This window comes from Gekko japonicus, unplaced genomic scaffold (assembly GCF_001447785.1).
Source record: "Gekko japonicus isolate JY-2015 unplaced genomic scaffold, Gekko_japonicus_V1.1 scaffold320, whole genome shotgun sequence".
NCBI classification, from domain to species: Eukaryota; Metazoa; Chordata; class Lepidosauria; order Squamata; family Gekkonidae; genus Gekko; species Gekko japonicus.
Genome location: NW_015168660.1, coordinates 706770 through 731747, shown reverse-complemented (window position 1 = coordinate 731747; position 24978 = coordinate 706770). Strand labels below are relative to the sequence as shown.

Here is a 24978-nt window from a genome sequence, read left to right as displayed (position 1 = left end):
ACCTGAGCGGGCGGCCCCGAACGTCGCTGGTCTCCCCCCGCCAGCCCGCCCAGCCTTGTGCTGCCCTCCCCGCCTCCCCCCGTCTCTCCCCGCCCGCCAAGCCTTGTCCTGCCCTCCCCATCTCGCCGCTCTCCCCCCCCACTGCGGTCTTTCCCCGCTCCTAACTGAGGCTTGAGCGGCTTGCAGCCGCCAGGCCTCGCTGGTCTCTCCCCGCCCGCCAGCCCACCAGCCTGCCAGCCCGCCAGCCAGCCAGCCAAGGCTTGTCCTGGCCTCCCGTCCCCTGCGCATGCGCAGGGGACGCTCTCTTAGTTTCGGGGGGATTTAAACATCCCCCTGATTTTTTTCCCAGGGTTTCTCATTTTTCTGCAGGCGTGGGGACCGCCCCACGTGTCCCCAAACCTCTCCCTGCCCCCCAGGTGGCCCCGGAGCGCGGATTTAGATATCCGCACGCACGGGGCCACTTCAGTATTAGTATAAGGATGGTTGTAATTTTGTTACATTGCAGATAAAAATCAACTTATATTGTTTATTTGTACACGGCGATGTACTGTTTTACTGGCACTCCAGGAAGAAGGCAAGGGACTGATAGATATAAAGGATAGAGATGTATAATGGTAGTTGTTTCACTAAGTTAGTCTGTCAAAAGTGGACTGAGACTCGAGACATCTCGGGCTTGTTCCAACACATTTTCAAAGAGCTGCCAATTCTCTTTTTTTTTTTAAATGTGGAAATTTTGTACAATTTGGTACAAAGGTAACAAGCTGAAAGTGTTTCCATTATCACACAGGTGCACAGCTAATTACTGCCACACCTGCACACCTGTACAGTTTGACGTGAGCCAGAGAAGAGAAAGTAGTTCTGAAAGGGCTTTGGCAATGGTTTGAGAAGGCCAAGCGATGCTATTTTAATCAGCGTACTGTCCATCAAATTAATGATTGTATTAATCACAAAAAATAAAGCTCTCAATACAGCTGCTGCTGGCTTGTAAACATTAACCCAGCTGGCCACTAGAAAGCACCAGAAATTTTCAGGGGAACAATCACATCTGGAATGCCCTGAATACAATGACATGTATAATTGGAAAAGCTGGATTTTGAGGGGGGCGGGGGGCGGGGGGGAGCAAAGGACTCTGGCAGATCAATCAATATGGAGCAACTGAAGGTGTCTACCTGCGTTGCGCTTTTGCTCACATGGGACGAAGCATTCATCAAGATAGGCAGCTCTGCCAATCCAATACGATACACCCCCAAAACCCTTACTTTATACATGCAAGGAAAATTCTTCAGGAGGTGAAATTCTGTGCCATTCTAGCTGAGTATGCATAGCTGTACATACAACTGCACCCTACCCTGTAAAAAACCATTCCATGAAGTTTTTAAACCTGCTATTTAAATTATAAAATATCCCAATCTTGCATGGGGAACCTGTTTGGTATTCTGTCACATGACATGATCCACTGGAACCCTTCCAATTCCCACCTTACAATACAGTGTTTCTGAAAAAAATCTCCTTCAAGTTTTTCTTGCTGCTTCTATTAATGTATATAATGTTGTTTTGTTTTCAAGACTGGAGGAGCCCAAATGATTCTCAACATGAACATCAAATCTGGACTGTTTAGCTAGATCACGTCCATTGCTATCCTGAATCTAGGATTGCCGCATTACCTGTGTAGCTTACTCACAGAAATTTGATCTGCAGAAATCAACAAATGTATGGAATGGATCTTACCACCTTGAAGCCTTCCTCCAACTGGCTCTTTCTTTAGTGGAAGAGCTACTTAAGTTGGGGGAATGATTCAGACTTTGCTGTGTGGACCGGTAGGGTACTGGCCATCATTACCAGCTAGTGGCGTGGATCCAACCATCCTCTGAGCAGTGTTCCACCAATTTAAGCTGCTCTTTCACCAATGGAAGAGATGCTTTAAGTTAGAGAAAATCTCCTTAGGGTTGAAGTAAGGTGGGCTCTGAATTTTTTAAATAAATACATAAACTTTGCTTGGGTGGAGCGATAGCATAGAGGTAGGATCCACTCCAGTGACTGCAGATCAAGGAATACGAACTGGTATAAAACAAAAAATCAGTGACCCAACCAGAGCTGAAAAAAAATAATTATTTTTTTAAAATCTGGTTAACAATTATTTTTCTTTAATGACCTTAAATAGAATTGTAGTTGAGCTACACTGCTGCCCCAGATGTTCTTTAGAAGTCTTGGTGTTGCACCATATTTCAGCTTGCTCTGTGTATTTCCAGTGATTATATATTTCATACATTCTGCTTATTTTTACCTTGGGGCCTCCTCACATCCTTTATTTTACAGCCATCCACACTGCAAGCTATAAGAGATCTGAATTTGCAATAAATGCTCAAAGTTGCGTGCCTGAAATGTGTTGTAACAATAAGGAAATGCCTCAACCGGGCAACTCTGTAACTTTACAAACCATTTTGAAAATTTCAAGAAACAGATTTTTGGTTTTGTAAAATTTACATATATATATATTTTTTTAAATCAAGAGTCACTAAGACACATGTATGCTCCGGGACTCACTTTCGTATAAAGGAATGGAGATTATGGGAGTTATTCATTTTTACACCACACTATAGATGGTCCGGGGGGGAACCCACAAAAAACAAATGAATATTTTCCTGCTCCTGACAGGATTCTACTAGAATTACCAACAGAGCCCTGGGAATCAGAGTGTGCTTACACAGTGTCGTGCCCTGGGGTGTCCCCTGGCCTTGGAGGAACACTCGCCGTGTTGGCTTTGGGCTTCGGAGGGAAGCGAGAGCCTCAGACATGGAAGGGTCGGGGAGTTTCGTCACTCCCCGAGTCACCTTCCTCGGGGTCGACAGCCGCATCTCCGTCTCTCTAGCTTGCCTAGCCAGTCACCTCCAATATCCTCCTCGACTCTCCTTGCTTCCCTCCTTTTATCCTCCTCGCGTCCCTTGGTAACACCCCCCTTTCCCTTCCCCATCCTCTTACTGCTTCCTCCACCTGTCCGTCACCTCTTCTATCACCCCTATGGTGTGTTTCTCTCCTAGTCCCGCCCTCTTTTGATTCCCCCTGGACCTTGCCCTGAGTCAGGGAGTATAAGGGAGTGGCCACTTCCAGTGATCCTAAGGAGCCCAACACCGTCTGCTGCAGCGTCTCCAACCGTTCTCCCTTAGGTAAGACCGGACTTCTCCAGTCGCCTCACACTCAGGACCGTGCACGTCCCCCTTGCGTCAGCGGCTGAGGAGATGAGCCCTTTTCTCCACCGTCTTTCTTCATGGGGGAAGTGGGGTGGGCCTTCCAAGGGCTCCTGGTTGTCCGCCTGCGACCTGTCCCAGATGGCGGCAGCTGCGACCCTCGTTGCCCCCTGAATCCCCTCCCCAGGGAGTTACGTCTTCTGGAGTACGCCGAGGGTCTGGCGCGGGTCGCGCCAGTCCCGCCGCAGCAGCCTGAGAAGCCGTGGAGGAGCCCACAGTGGGACACACAGTTCTACAACACTACAGCCTAGAGCTCAGACCTGAAGGTGTTGACCTTTATTATTATTATTTATCAAAATTACATCCCACCCCCTTCTCCCCCGAATGGAACTCGGGCTGGTTAACAACATATAACATACACCCGATAAAAACAATACAAAAGATACAATAAATAAACTTTAAAAATATAAAACCATTAAAGTCTATCCACTAACAAGCAGGGTAGGATGCATGGATGGTGAAGACACAGCTGAAGCATACCAGCTGCCTGGTGGATTACAATCACCCCAAAGGCTGCCCCAAAAGATCAGCCTTGCATGCCCTGTAGGATCTAGGGAGGTCCTGCAAGGCACGCACCTCTTGTTTTGTTTGTGTGTATATTTTAGTTCTAATTTTGTTTTAGTGATGTGTTTTTATTGGTTTTAATTTTTAACGATATTATTTTATTATGTCAGTCAGTCAAGTTTATTACAATTTAAGACCAGAGAACAAAATTAAAATAGTCAAAAACAGTACCTTGATCACATTGGTTGCATGGCATAAATAAACTGGGCTTAAAATACAATGCTTGGTTAAGCATAAGAACATAAGAGAAGCCAGTGTTGGATCAGGCCAATGGCCCATCCAGTCCAACACTCTGTCACACAGTGGTCAAAAATACCAGGTGCCATCAGGAGGTCCAACAGTGGGGGTTAAAATTTGTTAAAATAAGCCGTATTCTTCTGTCTAATTAGACATGACTGGGCACAAAATCTGGCTACTTTAAAGGTAATTTTGTCACAACAAACTGATTTTATTGTGCATGTTTTAATTTGTTAGCCACCTTGATGGTACTTACGAGGTAGAAATGTTCAGAAGTGCATTTTTATAAACAGCTTAAAATGTAGTATAATGGGAAAGCTCAGGAAGTCTCTTTTGTAAGGGAACAGGACTATAATCTGTTGCAATGCTTACTGAACGGATCACCTACCTTTATTACACTGTTTTCTACCTTTGTACTCTCCACTGTCCGCATTAGAGCAAGTCATGCTTTAGGACTGGGTTTTTTCCCCTTTTTTCTTTTTTGCATTGTTTTCCAATTCTGTAATCCTAATCCTACTGCATTGTTTATTGGATGGTTTATTAATCATAATGCCTGATTTAGTTTTTTATGTTTTGCAATCCACCTTGGGTCTCAGCGAGTCAGTAAGTAAATAGTTCAAGCACAAACCATATGGTATACCCACGTGTCAACTTGCTTAATACAAATACAAAAGGCTTAGAAGATACATGTGCACAGATCCTTTCTCCTCATAATCTGATACACAGAATTAGAAACCTTAGCTTTACTACTGAGATGTTTAGTTGTAATAAAAAGCACAGAAAACGATATGGTGGATCTTTACAGGTCACTCCAAGTTTTGATCAAATGCATAAATGGAATGATGTTCTTGGTTTCCAAAAAATTTCCACAAAATGATCATACTGTCCCAGAAAGCAATGCAAAAATGTTTTTCATTAGGTAAAAACCACTCGATCAAAAACTTGAGACAGCTGCAGAGCAGCCACGTGACCTAATGTAAATAAAAGCTTGTGCAAATTATTTGGTGTGTTCAAGTTACAACAAATTCTGCTTCTTCTTCAGCTCTGAAATTAACCACTAAAACTGCCTGTTCCAATCTAAGGTCATTAAAGCAGTACGTCATAATCTGGATACTAACTGAGTTACAGAATGGATGCACTTTATTGAAAAAATACTTCAAATGAAATTAAAGGAAGCAGTGCCCAAGAAGTCTGCATTAAGACATTAGTAGTTACGCATGAAGTCACATATTCAACATCTCAATACAAAGGCAATTTCATGCCATCTTACAGTTTCTCCTCTACTAGGTGTTTACAAAACAAAAAGAAGAAAGCCCCTAATGAGGCAAATCGTATCTGCCTGTTACAATCCCACACCCCTGGGGGAGCTTTAATACTCCCTTTTATAAAGGTTTGGAATTACTCAGAACCAGTGTTCCCTCTAAGCTGAGTAAGTGTGAGCTAGCTCACAGTTCTTTAGCCTCCGGCTCACACATTTTTGTCTTAGCTCAGGAAGGATGGCTCCAGAGCAAACTGATTTATGCAGTAGCCAGATTGCTTGCGCACAACTTTCATGCCGGTAGCTCACAAAATAGAATTTTTGCTCACAAGACCCCACAGCTTAGAGGGAGCATTGCTCACAACTACAAGTTTCCTATTCACAACTACAAGTTTCCTCCTCTGGGTTCTACCAGACCCCTAGCAGAGATTTCTGCCCCACATCACCATAGAGATACACCTTTGTGCCCTCCCAGGCAATGGACATGGAGGGGGGATATTTCCACACCTACTCAGTTCCCAATTCTCTCCAGAAATATAAAACTACTACAGCATGTTAAAAGTCTAGCTGTCGTGTTGGATCCTGGCCTCCTGTTGGAGAAGCAGGTGTCCATGACTGTGGGGAAATGCTTTTTCCCCAGCTACATCTAGTTAGGAAGCTGGTTATCTGTTTGTGGGCACCTGATCTGGCCACGCTGACCCATGCATCAGGAACCTCGAGGCTAGATTACAGTAATGAGCTCTATATGGGACTGCATTTGAAGATTATATGGATGTACCAGTTGGTACAAAATGAGGCAGCTTATCTGTTAGCTGAGGACCATGTCCCACCTATTCTGAGGGTTCTTCATTGGCTGCTAACTAGTTTCCAATTCAAGCTGTCGGTGCTCACCTTTGAAGCCCTAGGGTATCTGGGGCCCACATACTTGAAGGACTGCCTCTTCCTGCATGTTTCCGTGTGGCAGCCCCATCCTTGTCCACATAGTCTACCATCACTGAAGTCGAAGATCAATGCCCCCGTTAGCTAAGGTATGTTCTGTCCTTCCCCCCTCCCTCCAGTAACCTGTGGTCGGTCACATGCACAATTTTTTTTCCCATTCCGATTGCATCAGCCCTTTGGCTGGCATTTATAGTGCCTTGCACTATGTTCTACTACATTACTATTGGCTCCAGACTGCATCCAGGGGGGAAAATTTGACCAGGAAAGAAAGGTAATTTCTATTGATATGCAATATTATTTGGTTTTAATTTTTCCATGTCGTTTCAGTTCTTTGCTATGATTTATCAAAACTGTGTTTTTCATCAGAATATCCCTAAAAACTTTTTTAGGTACACAACTGAACCATGTACCTGACCATGGCAGCAGTAAGCTATCTAGAATGAGACTTCTGATTTATTTTTCTGCCTTAGATCACAGATAATGATTATGGGTAAGTAACTTAGGGTCAGGGTTTGGCATATTATCAATAAGAATGCATTAATTTTAATAATTAATCATTGTTGTATTTCTTTCCTTTCTTCTCCCAAACATTTTCACCTTGGTCTAAGTTTAAGAAATGACTGTATTATTGTAATGTCTGGAGCCCTTCTATAACAAGATTGTTTGACTACTGAGAAAGGCCAATGGTCTGAAATGTGTTTGGTCAGGGTCAATAGCGGTCTAATCCTTGGTGTTAAATCTTATTCTGAATTGAGGCTAGTACTTGGGCCAATATTTGTTTTTATTCAATTTGTAATAAATACATGTATATCTGGTAATACGTATGCTTCAAGTCTATTCACATAAATATTGGGTCCTATTATTCAGATTTCCTTAACCTTTTGGTTCTTAATTCAATGTCCTGCCTAGCCTCAAGCTTTTTCAGTGGCCGCCCTGTGCCTCTGAAACAGCCTCCCAGAAGAGGTCAGGGAGGCTCCTACCCTTCTGGCTTTCTGGTGAGGCTACAAAACAGAGCAGTTCCAGAGAGCTTCAAGGGTAGCTTGAGAGCCAACTAGAGATGAGTCAGGACACAGGTGCCCAACCCGACTCACTGTCTCATGGAAGATCTGAGGAACTTACCTTGAAAGCACTGCATTCAGCTCTGGAGTGCTACCAGGGGAGAGAAAGGGCTTCCAGTTTCCCTACCACACAATCTCATAAGCAGACACATGAAGCCAAAAAAAGGGGCCACCCACTCCCCAGCAGCTATTTCTGTTTTAAAGTTAAGTTTTCCAGATCTTGCACAGGTTGGGCAGTTGTATCCCAACTCATGTCAAGATGTAGCATCTAGTTTGGTTCCGTGTTTGGGCGAATGGGGAATACCCTGCTGGCTAGGGAATAAGTTGGGGTTTTTTTTTAAACTGCTTCATCATGTTTTATCAAGTTGTTTTACATTGTTTTTACATTGCTGTTACCCACCATGGGTCTTGGGAAGGGAGGGAAATAAGCTGTTAGGGTTACTTACTACTGAACCTGCAGAACAAACTAGGTCCAGAACATTTCAACCCAAACGCAGCATTTTTTCACCAACTGTTTTGTTGAAACTTCCTAAGTGCCTCTATTTTTGGGAGCCCAAATCACACTATGGGGCTCTTGGCCAGTCAAAGAAATTTTTAACTCATATCTTTAACTTATAAACAACAAGGTATTATAAACAATAATGTAACCAGAAAAGGATCTGCCTTTTACTCCAGACATAGTTATCTTCACACCTTCTGACTGTGCAGGCCCATAGCTACAGTGGGGAATTTTGGGGCCCGCCCGCCCCGACTTCCTGCCAATGCCCCCCAACTTCCTTTCAGTCCAGCCTCCCCAACCCTCTGGCAAGATGCAACAGCCATCATGAACTCCCCCTGTACCGCACCTTTCTCTGGGCTAGTCCCCAATCAAGAGGCGACCTCGGCCGCACTCTCTGCCCCTGCCTCCGTGACTTGTACCCCAGTGCCCCTCGAGGAATTAAAATGCTCCTTGACTTAGAAATTCCTGGCTACGGGCCTGCGACTGTGCGCAAAGAAAACAAATGTGTTTTCAGGGATTCTATCTCAGTAAATTGCATACATTTGTTGCAGGACCCAGAGGTTCATATTGGTCCATATCAGGAAAGATTTCTTTGTAACATGACAAACAGCAGATCAGAGTACTATAAAGACCTTTAATTTTTTTTTAAACATTTTATACATAATACAAACCAACAAATGCCCAAACATTTTTAAAGGACGTGTTCTGAAAACTTGATTTAATGTATAGATTGGGGCCAGGATATGGAATGGGGCTCTCAGTTTGCATAGACGTTGCTCTGCAATACCTTCCAGTGCCTCAAGTTCTCTGTACTGCAGCCTATCCCGGAGTATATTGTACAATTGCTACTATATTAGCAGAAATATGGCAATAGTCTTAGGATTGGCATCCAGGACCAGAACCAAGAATAGCTGTCAGAGGCTGGCAACAGTTTAGCGGTGAATTTTCTTGAAATTAGCTTTGCAAAACAGGTGTGTAAATTTGGATACAAGACCAGAATATGCCTGATTCCAGCAGTTTCCAAAGGCACGTGCAAACCCAAAACCTTGGTTCTCAACAAGGCCAGGTCAACACTAGAACACATCATTTTCATTAGTTCCTTTTCATTTCTACTTTAAACAGAACACACACACACACAAAACAAAAACAAATGGAGTCAGCTTGATGAAATTACTGTATTGCAGGTCACAACTGAAATGTGCCTTTCTTAATGCCGAGTTCAAGCTAATAGTTCTTTGCCTTTCATGATCACCGGCTTCAAGCAGCAGAGCAAAGCCAAAAACATAGCCCCTGGGTAGGACTTAGTTACTATGAATGACTCACACATACGGTGCGTGTCTGCTCGCACCACCTTCCCCAGAATCTGGCAATCTTACAAGCGGCATTTTTTTAAAGGTGTGAGCTTTACTTCAAAAGTTTCCCCGTGCTAATATGCGGCACAAATCTGCCTTTCTTCAAGCGTTAAGCATGAATTATATATTGATCAAGCACTTTTTGTGTGGCCGAAGCAAGGAAAATCCAGCTTGACATTTAACTTCTGGCTTTCCACGTCTCTCTCAGAACAAATCTGGGACTTGTATTAAAAAGGTCAAGGAATCGCAAGCAGCTCCGCAGCACTGCAGCAGCTGCTCATGTGAGGTGGGAAAGTCTGGGGTACGAATTTCACCTCTGCTACAAACTTTAAGCTCCTGCATTGCTCTCTCAGCTTCAGTCCCCGCTTGTAATATTGTCACACGCAGGTCTCCCATTCCTCCCATCATTTTATCCTCATAATAACTCTGTAAGGCAGAGAGTGTCTAGTGCCCAAGGTTAACCAATACACCTCATGGCTGAACAGGGCTTTGAGCATCAGTCTCCTTGGCTGAAGTCCGATAATCTAATACAGGGGTCCCCAACATGGTACCTTTGGGCGCCGTGGCACCTGTCAATGTTTCCTAGCACCCACCGAGTGTTTTTAGAAAATGGGCAGGGTCAGTCAGTGCTTTTGTCCAGCAGGGCTTCTGACCGGCTGTGCAGATCTTTTAAAATGTTGCTTTGGCATCAACTGCCACCACAGCACAAGATCCTGTGTGACTGAAGGTAAGTTGTGTGTTTTGAAGAACATATTTTAGAACAGCATGCTGTTAAGCAAAACGTCTGCCTGAAACAATGAACAGTTATTATTAGAAGTATACATAACCTAACCCTCTGACATTCTGTAGTTGGCTTTGCCTCCTGCGGCAGCCATTTTGTAGTTGCGACCACCACCCGGCATTCGAATTCCAAAGGTGCCTAAAGACTCAGAAAGGTTAGGGGCCTTTGATCGAGTCACTACCTCAACCTGGCTACCCCTTGGCTAGGCTGCAGGTTTACAGTACAGACTGCGGATGTTCTATCTGACTGACATCATTCCAGGTCTGGATCTGGGTACAGTGGACTACAGCCCCCCCCCCCGGTTGTACTCACCAGAGACTCATGAGTCAACTGGCCTCCCAGAAGATCCTCCTCTTCCTGTCAGATTTCAGGATAATTTTGACTATACCAAATGCCATATAAACAGATTTGTGTACTAGACTTCCTAACGCTAATGGCCTATTATATCTCGTTCCACAGAATTAATCAGCATCCTGCTGCATCTACTAGGGTTGCCAAGTGAGAACTCAACCACAGCGGGGGACTCCCGGTTTGTGGCTGGAGCGCGCGTTGCATCCACGTCGCCCGGAAGTGATGCGGGCACGCTGGGCACACCGGTGGCGGGGCCACGACCATCCGAGGAAAAACCATAGAGTTTTCCCTCGGATGACCATGGCCCCGCCCCCAGTGTGCCCGGCATGCCGGGGTGGAGTTCCCCCCGGGGCCCGATCTGCCGGCGGTGGGGAACGGGCCTCTGGGGCAGGGGTTTCCCCACCCCCGGGGGGACTTGGCAAGCCTAGCATCTACTTTACTTCTGCAAATCTCAGTGACACCAAGCTCCTGCCTTGCTGCTCCAAGCACAGTGATGTCTTGCACAGGAAGTGCCACATAAGTAATTCAGTCCAATTATGTGCCAGAAACAGGACCTTGATCAACCTTTCTGTAAGCTTCCCACAATGCACTGTGCTGTAAGTACAGAGAAGGTGCCACTTCAGCATTATGTACACAGCAGAAAGCTCACAACGACTTGAGTGAGGGAGATGCTCACCACCAGATCAAGTCCTACTTTTAACAGTATCTGATGCCCCACTGGGGGACAACAGTGCACGAATCAGTAAGATGAGAATGGTATAGCAGTTGGGCCAAAAGTAACTTCAGAATCTGTGCATTTGTATTTATGGAATATCCCTCTACAAATATGCAGATTCTTCAAATCAAGCCCCAAGTTGTCTAAATCTCGTCTGAAGCTTTCGGCTTAAGAAAAGGGACGAATTGTAAGACCCGCAGGCAGTCAATCAAAGACATCAAGGGAGGAAAACTTACTTTCCGCATTAAACAGAAGTGTGCTCTGAAGAGACTTCCTTACCTTGAATGCACTGAAGTGTTCCATCTTCGCCCCTTATTGTAAAGGTTTCACCTGGATTAACTTGAACGAAAATGACCTGCCAATGTTAAAAAAAAAGAAGACATATCTCAAATTCTTGCTCAGAACATACTGTTTTAATTCACTTGGAAACATTCTCCAGAAGAAAAGGGCAAGAGACCTGTAGCACCTTCGAGACTAACAAAAATTTGTGGCAGGGTATGAACTTTCATGAGTTGCTGCTCATTTCTCAAGAAGCGAGCAATGACTCATGAAAGCTCATACCCCGCCACAAATTTTTAGTCTTTAACGTGCTACTGGACTATTGCTCTTTTTCTACTGTTACAGACAGACTAACACGGCTACCCATCTTGATCTTACTCCAGAATAAGAGTATAATATTAAAAATATTGTGTGTGTGGGGGGGGTGGCAGACATAGAGCTGAGTCCTAGAATCAGTTCAGATCCAAAGTATCTTGGTTACTGAAATTAAACCTAGGAAGGGATACCATCGAATAGGGGACACCCCCATCTAAGCCAAGCAGAAGAGGCAAATTTTAGAATTACGGTAACTAGCAAAGTAAACAGGTTACCAGGGCCAAATGGCAGTGGAATTGAAATGTAGAGTCGCTGATTTCCTTACTGAATAATAAAAGGGGACCCTGTCTCAGCTGAGCACTGAGGCCTAACAAACCCAAACAAAATACCTAGTTCAAAAGGCCAAAGGGAACCTTGGACTTGTGTGTATCAGACAGTCATTCACACCCTAAGGCAAACTACTTGTGAAGTTTCAAATGAAATGTGCAGTGGACCAGGATGGGGAGGGATGGATGCCGAAGCAAAAAAGAAAGGAGATTTGGGGGGGGGGGGGGGGGGATTGAATTCCTTGCATTCTAGCTTAAAACAATACTGCTGTTCATTGCAAATAAATTTTCATAAGAAAAAGTAGTCGCATTATAATGGGACTCCTTGGTTTATTCCCAAAGATCTTCAAACAACCTGGAGTCATAGGTACATACTGAGGGTGCTTAATTTGTGAATGACAAGTCTATTCAATACAGCAGAAGTTGGACTTGGCTGAATGTTCCCCAAGACTGTAAAATCTTACTCCAAAGAAATCTCTGCTGAATTCAGTGGGACTGATTTAGGTGAAAATGCTTCGCACTGAACATTCAGAAAGCTAGGGATGCCTAGCAGTTTCTTGAGGATCTGACAGAAGAACTCAGTGGAAACTTAAGAAAAGAGTAAGAGTCCATTAGCACCTTAAAGACTAACAAAATTTGTGGTATCGTATGAGCTTGCGTGAGTCACTGCTCATAGATTTTGTTAGTCTCTAAGGTGCTAATGGACTCTTACTCTTTTCTACTGCTACAGGCAGACTAAAATGGCCACCCATCTTGATCTATCTCAGTAGAAACTTAAGTTCAGCTTGCAGTAGCTGAGAAAAGGGAAATATTAAAATGCTATGAATTATTTAGGAAGGGCATTAAAAATGAAACAAGTATATAACAAACATAATGCCAGTATAGAAGTTGATAGTTCACCTGTTTCTCAAACACTGAGTATAATCCCTAGTCACCCACCTATCAAAGAGAGATGAAAACTGAAGGTGATCTAGGAAAAAGGAATTGAAATGGTCGAGAAAATGGCATTTCCCAGTGATGAAAAAGCTTGTACTTTTTCGTTTACACCCCCCCCCAAAAAAAAAGGCAGAAGAGAACTACAAAAGATTTATTATAGGATGAGAGACCACCTAGACATGTGTCTCAAACACAACAATATGCCAGATTATTTTTTTTTTACAGCTCACTGGATCTGAGGTCATCCAATGTAGCTGATTCATGGTAGGGGTTAGAACAAACCAAAAAAAGCACTGTATGCCCTGGGTCAATTTATAGAATTCAATACCACAGGAAGACCTCACGAGCAGAGCTCGGATAAAGACCAATGAGGACATATACTCATCAGCTATCAGTAACTATCAGCCACAAAAGTTAAAAATGGAACATCCATTTTCACAGAGCCATAATCCTCAAATACCCAACACTTGAGACTAACATTACAAAAATACCCAGTCATCATGGGAGCTCCCAGATCTGGCCAACCACCACTGGAAACAGAGTACTCATAGACCAACCTTTGCCTAGGTACAACAAGCAACTACACCAAGCAAGATCTGACTGGGCATAGGGTGAGCCTGTAAACACACACTCACTGACTCCATCCCATAATGTAAGGTCATGAAAGAAAGGAATCTATTTCTGAAAATTAAGTACTGACCATATGATAGCAATGGGTTCGCAAACCTGGTCAGAGCTCCCACAAGATACCTAGGTCCAGTTAAACATACCCTAGGGACTGCCACAGTCTTTATGGACAGCCTATAAACTGACACTGATCAAATGGTACTTCCCCCCTCATGGGAGAGGCCATAGCTCATTGGTAGAGCATCTGCTTGGCATGCAGAAGGTCCCAGGTTCAATCCCAGGCATCTCCAGTTGAAGATCAGGTAGCACGTGGTGTGAAAGTCCTCCACCTGAAACCCTGGAGAGCCACTGCCAGCCTCAATAGACAATACTGGCCTTGATGGACCAATGGTTGTGTTCATCCCACCCTCCCAGGCAGTTTGAGTAGTGCTAACTTCAAATTTATGATAGTGCTGGTCTACAATTGTGTGCCCGGTAGGCATGATTCAAATCTGATGCTGGGAAGAAGGACCTTCCTGTAGGATGCTGCGTCATGCCCAGCATCCCATTTAAAAATCGGCTCACAGCCACTAGGTTTGTGACACCAGCTCAACAGCCAACAAGGCAATGGATCTCCAAGCATTCCAATGGTGCACGTCCAGTGGCAGAGAGCCTAATTTAAACAAGACACTCGGTATCTGCACCATCATATCCACCAGCACTACATTTTAATAAGACTCTTTGTAAGAGGTACCCCAGATACATCTGCAACAGCTAACTTGCAGGAACCCATTTGGTAACATTTGATTATTTCTGCTGCTTACAGGTTGCTTCAAGATTTCTGTATACCAACTGGAATGATCCAATTAATAAAAACACCATCTTAGATACATGTTAAGAGAATAAGTCCTCTTCTTTTTATGTTGCTTCCCAACAAGGCAATGCGAGAAAGACACACATACACACACCCCACAGCTATCACTCTTTGCGCTACATACAGAGCACACAAAAAAGCTGCTTCGAAATATATTGCATCTTCCTGTTTTAAGGCCTCCCGAAAACACAAATAGGGGAAAAGAGCTTTTTATAGTGAGTGTTTACATTACACAGCTTAGCAAGCAGCAGTATCCTGATCGCAGTGTGGAGCTGTCTGAGTTTACTTTAGTCCATGTCTGAGCCTTCGGGGAGGGCGGGATATAAATCCAAAAATAAATAAATAATAAATAAAAGAGGGTTGTATTCTAACGGCACAAAAGAAAGGCTCCTGTAGGGAATCACAGTACATCAGCACCCACAGATGAAGAGTTGTCTTAAACAAAGACCTGTTTTAGGGCTGAGGGTTCCTACCCACCCCCACTTTACCCACATCAATAATGAGAGGGCCCCCCCCCCAACTCCAGTTGCATATATATATGTAGCTGGGTCTTTGAAAAAGCAAGACACAGGAACCCAGACTACAGGGCAAGGCTATGCATAGAGCAGCAGGTTTGATTCTTGGTATCCCAAGAAGAAGTTCAGGTCCTGCCACAAGTGGCATTTAGGAGGTAGAAAACACTTCTGGACTCTGTTCAGTAAACAGAAGTTTTTTGCTGTAGACAGGGAGAGAAAAGATGCAGATCATAGATTTTCATCCAACTCTGCCTGTATATCCATCCCAGAGAAGCTTCTCTTCCTCCCCTTTTCCTTCTTCCTCTCCCTGTCCCACATTCAGCTGAAGCAGTGAGCCAGCTAGGCAGCGGGCTCAGGGAGTATTGTTCACCTTTATCTTATTCCCTTCTGCCTCCCAGCAGCGAGACCACTGTTCCTGCAAGGTCCGATATAGGGTGGCTAACAATGCATGGGAAGGATTTGGAAAGTCCATGGTGCTATCAGTGACACAGCTGAGAGGACCACAGGTTTCCAAGTCTTGACAGGGGGGAGAGAACAGGTTATAATCCTCAACTCTACATGTTGAGCAGTTGAATATCATTCTGGGTTCAGGAAGAACAAACTTCAGTGGTAGAGCTAGCGTTTGCAAACGTATTCATTCATCTCCCCCTTTTAACAAGTGAATAGATGCCATTCACTTCTGTGACAGTAAACTGAAGCTCAACACTGGATGGCCAGCCCCTGAGCAGACTGTGATCCCACTGAATGGTGCCATTTCTCCGTATAGCGTCTCTCTGTCTGCTATGCATCAATACCTTGGCGCAACAACAAGACCCATAACTCCACTCAGCGATGGAAACTGATTTCTCAAGCTCCTCCTACACTCGCCCTCTGGGGTGAGCCATCCACTTGCCCCATTAGAAAGTGCAGGCCTTTTCAGAGAGAGTCAAGCCAGAGACCGTCGCACAGCAGTGATGCCAGATGTCACTTCGTTGCAAAGCAACCCGACAGATGTTTCTCGTTTCAGAGCTCTGCCATACCACAAAACACACTCCATTATGCTCTGCAGGCCGGGGCCAGAAATAGAGATGAACAGTGGCCACTGAGAAAGCAAACCCATCTCTCTTTCTCCTCTCTATTTGGTAACATATAGTGACAAACAAAGGATGCAGTCTCCAAGCTTCCCTATGAACAAGTGGAACGGATACAAACCATGAGGATGTCACGTTCAGTGTGCATTTTTCCTAAATGCTACCAGAGAGGGGGACATGACCAGGAGAACACAGGGCTGTTGTTTTTGGTAGCAACCGTGACTCCCCAACCACAGCTAGTTTTAACTTTTCTTTCAAAAAGCGGACGTCTGGCAATAACCTAAGTATGATTTAGAAATGGTCTCTTTCCATGGGATTACCATCAGTGGTGGCTCACTGCCCAATGTCAAGCACAATGCTTTATATATTTATCACATTTATACTCCACTACTCTGACAAACGAGGCTCAGGCTGGCTTACATTAAAGTGAATACAATAAAAAGTCTTAAAAATAACAATATGGGGGTTTTTTGCTGTCCGGTCACAGCTGCAGGGTTTTCAAGGCAAGAGACGTTCAGAGGTGGTTTGCCATTTGCCTGCCTCTGCATCATGGCCCTGGTATTCCTTGGAGGTCTACCAACCAAATACTAAACAGTGCCAGCCCTGCTTAGCTTCCAAGATCCGATGAGATCGGGCTAGCCTGGGCTATCCAGGTCAGGCCAATAATAATATATACCACAGTTTAAAACACTCACAGAAGTGAATATCGTTCACTTATTTTAAGCCTGATTTCCAACAACCTGTCTCCTCACTAGCCCTAATATAATCTCTTCTTCTTTTTTTTAACAGATAATTTTTATTCATTTTTATAAACAGCAAAGATTTACAAGGTAAGCATGAGCATAGTCACCTCTCAATGGCTTCATACATTTCGTACAATTTGTCGGTATTATACAGTTTGAAAATTACCATAGACGCAGAGTGTTCATTACATCAGGTACTGTTTCTTTGGTAGATAGATGTACTAGTATGGGGTACCATATACATACAATGTCATTCTGACCACCTCTAGATAGATTTTGTTTCAGAGTATCTGAGATTTTCTCCATTATATAAAGGTTCCATAGATTTTTGTACCAGAGGTTTACATTTAGCCTACTCGTGGATTTCCATGTGGCTGCTAATGTGGTTTTGGCTGCAAATAGTAATAGAGAGATTCTTTTCCTTTGTGTATTAGATAGAGCATTTTCCTCTCTGAGATTTAAAAGCAGAGCTTCCGGGGATTTGTCTATCTTAATTTTGGTTATGACCCCATGAAGTGGCCACTGCTAGGTTAGAAAAAATTCATGCTTAGGATTCATGAAATTTGTCTGGGACAACAACCATGTCCAGAACAAACCAACACGTCCTCTGGATAAAGTGTGGTGGCTTTTCCGTAAATAGCAACACAAAGGCCACGTCAGAATCACCATCAAAGTGCTTGAAAAACTGAAAAGAGACTAAACAGAAATTACCGTATAGCAGTACATGCACTTCAAAATGACAGTAATTCTGCAAGAGCCCATTGCGATGGTTAAATTATAAGGTCTCAGAAGGGGGAGAAGAATGCCAACGTGGCCCATTACGTTAGTGTTGCAACAAAATCTTCGGAAGACGCTGATTAGGACAGGCAGGGATGGCAAAGACACCACAATCAGCCCCAGAAGAGATAAAAACAAACCACCAAGAGCCAGTTCATCCGTGACCTCAGCTCAATCAGCATTTAAAGGCATCTGCCTTCCAGCTCGCAAAGGGCTATGAATTATTCACCACAGTTATATCTTCTTTTGAATAAAATGTAGAACACAAAACATTGATAAGACTTGGGAAGATCAAGTTTATAAAGGTCTTAAATGGATGACGTGCCATTCAGTCTTGTATCACTGATCCTTTTGAACCTGGTTTGGGGGCTTGTTTTGAGATAAGCCGCCTGGTGACCGCTGCATATAGATGGCTACAGGCAATGTCGCTATGTTCATGTTGTTGGATGTAACAGCTAATTTTGCCACTGGAGGAGGAGGAAGACGAAAAAGAAGAGATTGGATTTATACCCTGTTCCTCACTTGGGAGTCTCAGAGCAACTTACAAACTCCCTTCCCTTCCCCACAACAGACACCCTGTGAGGTAGGTGGGGCTGAGAAGCTCTGACAGAAACTGATCTTGAGAGAACAGCTCTGACAGAACTATGGCTTGCCTAAGGTCATCCAGCAGCTGCACGCTGGAGGAGTAGAGAGTCAAACCCGGTTCTCCCAGATTAGAGTCTGCACACTTAACCACTACACCAAAGAAGAAGAAGAGGAAGAGGAGTAGTAGTAGTAGTAGTTGGTTTTTATACCCCGCTTTCACTACCTGAAGGAGTCTCAGAGTGGCTTACAATCGCCTTCCCTTCCTCTCCACACAACAGGCACCTTATGTGGCAGGTGAGGCTGAGAGAGTTCTGAGAGAGCTGTGACTGGCCCAAAGTCACCCAGTATGCTTCATGTGGTGGAGGAATGGGGAATCACGCCGTGTTTTCCAGATTAGAGTCTGTCGCTCTTAACCACTTACACCACTACACCACTGAGGCCTTCCATTTAATTGAATCATTTTAGAGAATTACGTGGGAGTTGGGGAACTGAGAATGAGGAGGCACATTAATAGTTTGGCATTTTTGTCCCATTAGTTCCTTGGGAGTTGGCATGTGGAATATCTCAGGGTTTGGTCCTCTCATGTATGTTGGTTAATATCCAATGAATGAGATTGTACATAGCTCTGGGACTATATTTCATTAACTAAGATCCCACAAGCAGTTAAACTCTTGCCTGTGTCTTGGGCTGTTGTCTGAATACGAATTAAAGAGGCTGAAGGGGAACAAGCTGAAGCCACATAAGTTGAAAATGATGCTGGGTGGGAAAGCCTGGAGGATGTTGCTGACTTTAGATTGGACTAACTCTCTCATAACCAGAATGTGTGAAAAGATTGGCAGCGGTATTGCTGGACTCAGCTCTGCCAATGAAGAGGCGAGATCAGTGCTGCTGCTGGAAGTGTGTCCTACCTATTCAATCTGATGCAAAGATGAATTCCTTTCTTAGGCTCAGCTGATTGGGCCACACTTATCCATGCTGTCAGAACCTTGAGGCTGCATCAGTGGTAGAGCATCTGCTTTGCATGCAGAAGATCCCAGGTTCAACCCATGGCATCTTCAGTTAAAACGGCCAGGCAGCAAGTAATATAACAAACTCTAGAGTGCCGCTGCTGGCCAGGGTAGACAAGACTGATCTTGAAAGATCAATGGGCTGGCTTAGTATAAAGCAACTTTGTGTGAAATTTCTACTCCCCTTCATATAAACTATTTTATTTCAGAGAATTTAAGATGTGTCTGTTCAGATATCATGCCACAGAATAATTAGAACAAAAAAAAAATTCCAATTCTGGTCTGTCAGCAAACTGCAAACCATACTTAAACATCCTACCAAACCACAGTTTAGATTTCTTAACCCATGGATAACAATGTCTGAATTCAGTGTTGTTTTTTTAAGTGAAGAATGCCAATGTCTTTAAAATCCCTTTATAAGTCCTTGAAATACCTACTAATCCCACATATATGTCAGGGCTAGTTTTAGTTACTCAGTGGTGAGGGAAATGCACTTTGCACATGTTTGGAAGCAGTCTACTACTCCCAAGTGCTCCAAGAATGACCCTTAAGAAGTGGGGGCTCAAATTATTAGGACCTGGAAACTGAGGTCTTCCAATCCTCCTATGCTCTCGGTCTTTTACCTCTTGAGTGATTTGGGCCTGCTGCGTTGCTATGGTAACCAGACAGTATTCTAGCAAGTCGCCCCAAAACCAGCTTCAGCATCCTAATGCTCAATCTCCAGTTACAAAGAGATGCAAAAAATCCCATTATCATCCTTCATAAATGTCCAATCTTCCCTGTGATGTAAAGCCAACCATGTTGGATCAAGAAAAAGAGAGCGTTTTAGCAAGAGCAGTCTGGAGACCTTTGCGAATGATACTTCACGGTTGCAATTCAACCACGGCAGAGGAGAGAATCTCACAACACCTCCCTGAGAACCACCATCAACATGACACTATTATTATTATTACTACTACTACTACTACTACTACTACTACTACTACTACTACTACTACTACTACTACATCAGGCAGGTTTGAGGCATGAGCTTGAGTTTACTGGCAGATTCTGTGACACATAACTTTTTTTTTTAATTAATAAAAATGACCTGGTTTCAAAGAACCATGAACAGAAGGAACGTAGCTTCTAGTTAAGGTATCCAACCTCCAGGTAGAACCTGGAGTTCTTCCAGAATTACAGCAGATCTCCAGACTATAGAAATCAGTTCCCCTGGAAGAAATGGCAGCTTCAGAGGATAGTCTATGGTACCACATCCTCACTGAGCCACTTTTCCTCCCCAAACTCTGACTTCCCCCAAACAGCACCTACGAATATCCAGAAATTTTGCAAGCCAGGGCTGACAACCCTTTTTCTAGTACTGTCCCAGAGGCGTTTGTTGCTGCCATTCATAAAGTGGTAGAATAGCTATGTTCTCAAGATCGTATACTAACAGGGTCACATGGTCATGCCACCTCTGGATTTAGTTACACTTTTTAAAATTTATCGTTATTGTTAGTATTATTTATACCCCACCCTATCCCACAAGTGGGCTCAGAGGCAGCTTACAACACAAGATTCATAAAACAATAAAACCAATAAAACAACAGATGGCACGATAAACAAGAACAGAAAGGACCCTTGCCTTTCTTATGAAATCTCCAAGGTGTAGAATACACCTTCTATAAGTGGAACATGACTTCTCTGTGAGGGAAAAGTGCCTCTGGAGCCAACCTACCAATATTATGAAAACCCTCTGCAGCACTGCTGATCTCTAAGGTTGGGAGAACCCTAAGCTACAGAGCGCTGTATTCTACAGCCTGCCTATCTTTCGGGTTGAGCACACAAGATTTTTGAGAATGCACTCAAGACAAAATGGGGAATTGCCATGCAGACACACAAGCGTGGGCAGTCAAACAAGCAGCTCGGTCTGTGCCTGAGCGAGGCTCAGAACCAGGCCGGAGGCAGCAGCTCAATGCACATCTGGTGGGATAGTGGCAGCAATGCCATCCTCCGACCATCCACCATGATGGCACTGCAGCACAGCCAAAAGCAGGCCAACCACTCCGGCCACATTAACACAGTGGCCAAGAGTGACATTACTATGCCACTACTGGTAATGGAAATACCGTCAAGTCACAGCCAGCATATAGGGACCCAGGGCTATTTTGGGGCAGGAACGCACAGGAACGGAGTTCCGGCTGGCTCCCAAGTTGGCCACGCCCAGCAGGAACCCATTAGCCTAATAGGCCACACCCAACAGCAGAAACTTATTAGGATTGGCTACATTAGGGTGTGTGGCCTAACATGCAAAGGGGTTCTTGCTACAAAAAAAAGCCCTGGGTTTTGAAGACAAACAAGGTGAACAGAATAAGAGGCAAAAGGTGGGTGTGGAGGGATGACCTAATTTCTGGCAACATGGGGGTGTGGCCTAATATGTTCATAAGCTGTGTTGTTGGGGTGTGGCCTGATATGCTAATGAGTTTCTGCTGTTGGGTGTGGCCTATTATGCTAATGAGCTCCTGCTGGGCTTTTTCTACCAAAAAAGCCCTGTAGGGACCCCTCACTGGGATTTCAAGGCATGAGATGAACAGAGGTGGTTTGCCACTGCCTGACTCTGTGTAGCAACGCCATCCAAGTATTAACTAGGTAGAACACACAGGGGGCAACAGGTCAGGGATGGGCAGTGAACCTTCCTAACATCTTGGGGTCTCAGCAGCTCCCCGACAACACTGGCCACCTCATGCTTGTACCAAACAATTCCAGTAATTCTACATGGATACTTGTTGAAAGCTACAGAGAGTGCTCTATGCAAAGGAATGTAGCAGCATTTCTTTCCCCCTTCCTCCAAAAGAAGCAAATGTGCTCTCCATTTCTCAGTAGCTTCTGGTTTTGCAAAAGTACACAGGAGCAGTTAATCCTACGGTAAACAGGAGCAGGAATAAATACAGCTTTCTTTTTGTCAAGGCTTGCTTAGAAGCAATTTATTGCACAATAGCATCCATACCCCCTCGCCCAGTAAAAAAAAAAAAAAAAAGGAACCTGGAGTATCTTGTTCAGTGAGAGAAATGTTTGGATCACATCACTGGGGGACTGTACTCTTCCAAAAGTTTCTTTGCAGCATTACAAATCAGATACTGGTGGTGTTCAATATCAGGTCTCCTTTTTCCTTTGAGCAGGATTATTGTAATGATCACTTTTCCCTCACATTTTAAAAATTTATATCCAGTAGGGCTACTTCAACGATCTCAACAGCCAGTCACTAGTAAAACAGGAAAATCAGCAATAAGACAACAGCAACCCAATGGCTATTGCTTATTGTGAACAGTACTTAAAAAGCTCACACAGAGAGCATTTACAGTCCAAACATCACCAGTAACCAATAAAAATTCAAATGAACTTGTTTTATTGGCTGATACACACAGGCATGTATATCAGTTGATAAGCTTAATGACTGGCTGTGGAAAGTGTGGATTGACGCCATCCAAATCTTCACATTTGAAGAGGAGCAGGAGGAGGAGAGTTGGTTTTTATACCCCACTTTTCAATACCGGAAGGAGTCGGCTTACAATTGCCTTCCGTTCCTCTTCCTACAACAGACACCCTGTGAGGTAGGTGGCGCTGAAAGAGCTCTCAGAGAACTGCTCAAGAGAACAGCTCTGAGAGAACTGTGACTGACCCAAGGTCATCCAGCTGGCTTCATGGGGAGGAGTGGGGAATCAAACTGGTTTATCCAGGTTAGAGTCCACTGCTCTTAGCCACTATACCAAGCTAGCTATGAAATTCCTAGATCTCAGAGAAATACAACCTGCAGTTGCAGATATTTGCTGATCAACTGGCATGCCTGAACCAGCCAACTAAATCTTACATCATCAGCAAACACATGCTTAAGAAAGCTTTGTCAGTGGCACCATATGTCTGGGCTGGTTTTCCAAAGATTCATGAGAGGCATGAAGGGGAAGACACATCGAGTGATTTACAGGTGCAAATGGGTCACCACACCTGAGATCCAATGCCAGGAAGAAAAACTTACATCATCTTAAAATAGTTGCTTTGTACCAATATCCCACCTTATTTCCTTGAATTCAAGGCAGTAACAATGCAGCAACACGCAGTAAGGACACAAAACTCCAAAAGTAGGGTTACCAGATGTCTTCTTTTTAGAGGACACGTCCTCTTTTTTTGGTGTCTGTCCTCTTTTGGACTCTTTTAAAAAAAACTGATAAAAATGTCCTCTTTTGGGGTTGGAAGGTTAGGAATATTTCTAGTTTGTAGCAATTATCAGAGATTAAACAGTAGGAATACTTAAAATGAGATCTGTCCTGGTGATCATTCGTTTGAAGTAGTCAGTCGGGAAATATGTCCTCTTTTTTGCTTTTCAAAATATGGTAGCCCTACCAAAATAAATGTAAAAACAAACTGCCTGCCATGCCTTCCTAGATGCAGCCAGTGAAGGTGCCCTGTGCACTCACTCCAGTAGGCCATTCCAAAGGACCAAAAATACCACAGAGAAACCCTGCAGCCTAGCTGCTACTGTACACAAAGTCCTAAGAGAAGGCACCACAAGGAGGTGTTCTGAGAAATATAACTGGTGCACAGGAGAACAACAAGAGATATAAGGTTCAATGAGTCTAAAGATCTTCAACGGTAAATATCAGCACTTTTAATTCAGCCTGGAAGCAGAACAACTGAAGCAACACTGGAGTGATCTTCTTCCAAGCGACTGACAGGAGTCTCACTGCTGCATTATGTGCCAACTGAAGCTTCCAAACCAATTTCAAAGGCATGCAAATAATTTTGCACTCTGTGTATAACATGCCCACAAAAAAATAGTCAAGGTGTAGGCAGTCACTCTGTCCCCGTGAGCCACAGTGACTTGAGAGAACCATGAGCTGATCACACAATGAAATTACAAGTTTCTGTGCTGTTCAAAGTATGGCACCTTCTGAGTAGAAGGCATCTGATTCTGCTGTGTTTGGAAGTGATTTAGTAACTTAATCACATGGTGCAGAAAAGAGACAGAGCTGCCTGCCCTAAGAAGTGGCCACTAGCCAAGTATCTGTGTAAATCCCTGTTACGGAATACACTTCCAATTTTTTCTCCAGTGTAAGTATGAAGGCCCTGGTCATACGAGAAGTTTTGGGCCGGGAAAGGGACGGATCGGGGGCGGAGCAAACGGGCGCGATCCCAACACAACATCTGCGAAGCGTTGCGCACCCGTCCCCGATCCGGCTCTTCCGCCCAAAACACAGAACAAAAATGAACCACCTACCGAGGTGGTTCTTCTGGGACGGTTGCATCAAGGCCGGCCGTGGGATCGCCGACGCGTCCTTTCGCCTGCGCATCCCCGGCTCCTGGCCGAACTGCGCATGCTCAGACATGCGCAGTTCGGCAGCCTCCCCCTCCCGACTGTCTTCCTCCCTGGCATCTGATCGTGCCGGGAAGCAACGGCACCACGGCTCAGGGGATCCGTGGGATCCCGCCGCGGCATCTCTATTTTGGTGCGGCTCTAAGTAGCCGCACTTTGGCCGGTGTTTTTCCTGCCGTGTGGCAGGGACCGAAGTATACTTTCTATTTTCATTTAGTAGAGCACCTGCAACCCTCAAGTTTAGGAATCTCTAGATTATGGCCTCCAATTGCATAAGTTGTAGCCTGAGTGAAAAGAATGCTGTCTCGTGTCCCAGCTGCTTCCGGGATAGGTGGTAGGTGGAAAGTACCATCAAGTCGCAGCTGGCTTACGGTGACGCCATACGGTTTTTCAAGACAAGATATAGAGGTGTTTTGCCATTGCCTACCTCTGGGTAGCAACTTGGGACTTCCTTGGTGGTCTCCACCCAAGTACTAACCAGGGCGGACGCTGCTTAGCTTCCAAGATCTGATGAGATCGGGCTAGCCAGGTCAGGGCTCCACAAGAGGGTACCCACTGACTGAAAAGGGACACGCGGAACCCGGGGAAAGTGCAGGAAT

At 44.4% G+C, this 24978-nt stretch overlaps 1 protein-coding gene across 1 annotated transcript in view; it reads right to left on the bottom strand.

Moving 5' to 3' along the window:
• FNDC3B (fibronectin type III domain containing 3B) overlaps positions 1-24978 on the bottom strand; it is a 308226-nt gene that overhangs the window by 267241 nt on the left and 16007 nt on the right. The window contains exon 3 of the mRNA XM_015415259.1: positions 11279-11354. Within this exon, the coding sequence (XP_015270745.1) occupies positions 11279-11354 (76 nt within the window). The remainder of the gene's footprint in view (positions 1-11278; positions 11355-24978) is intronic.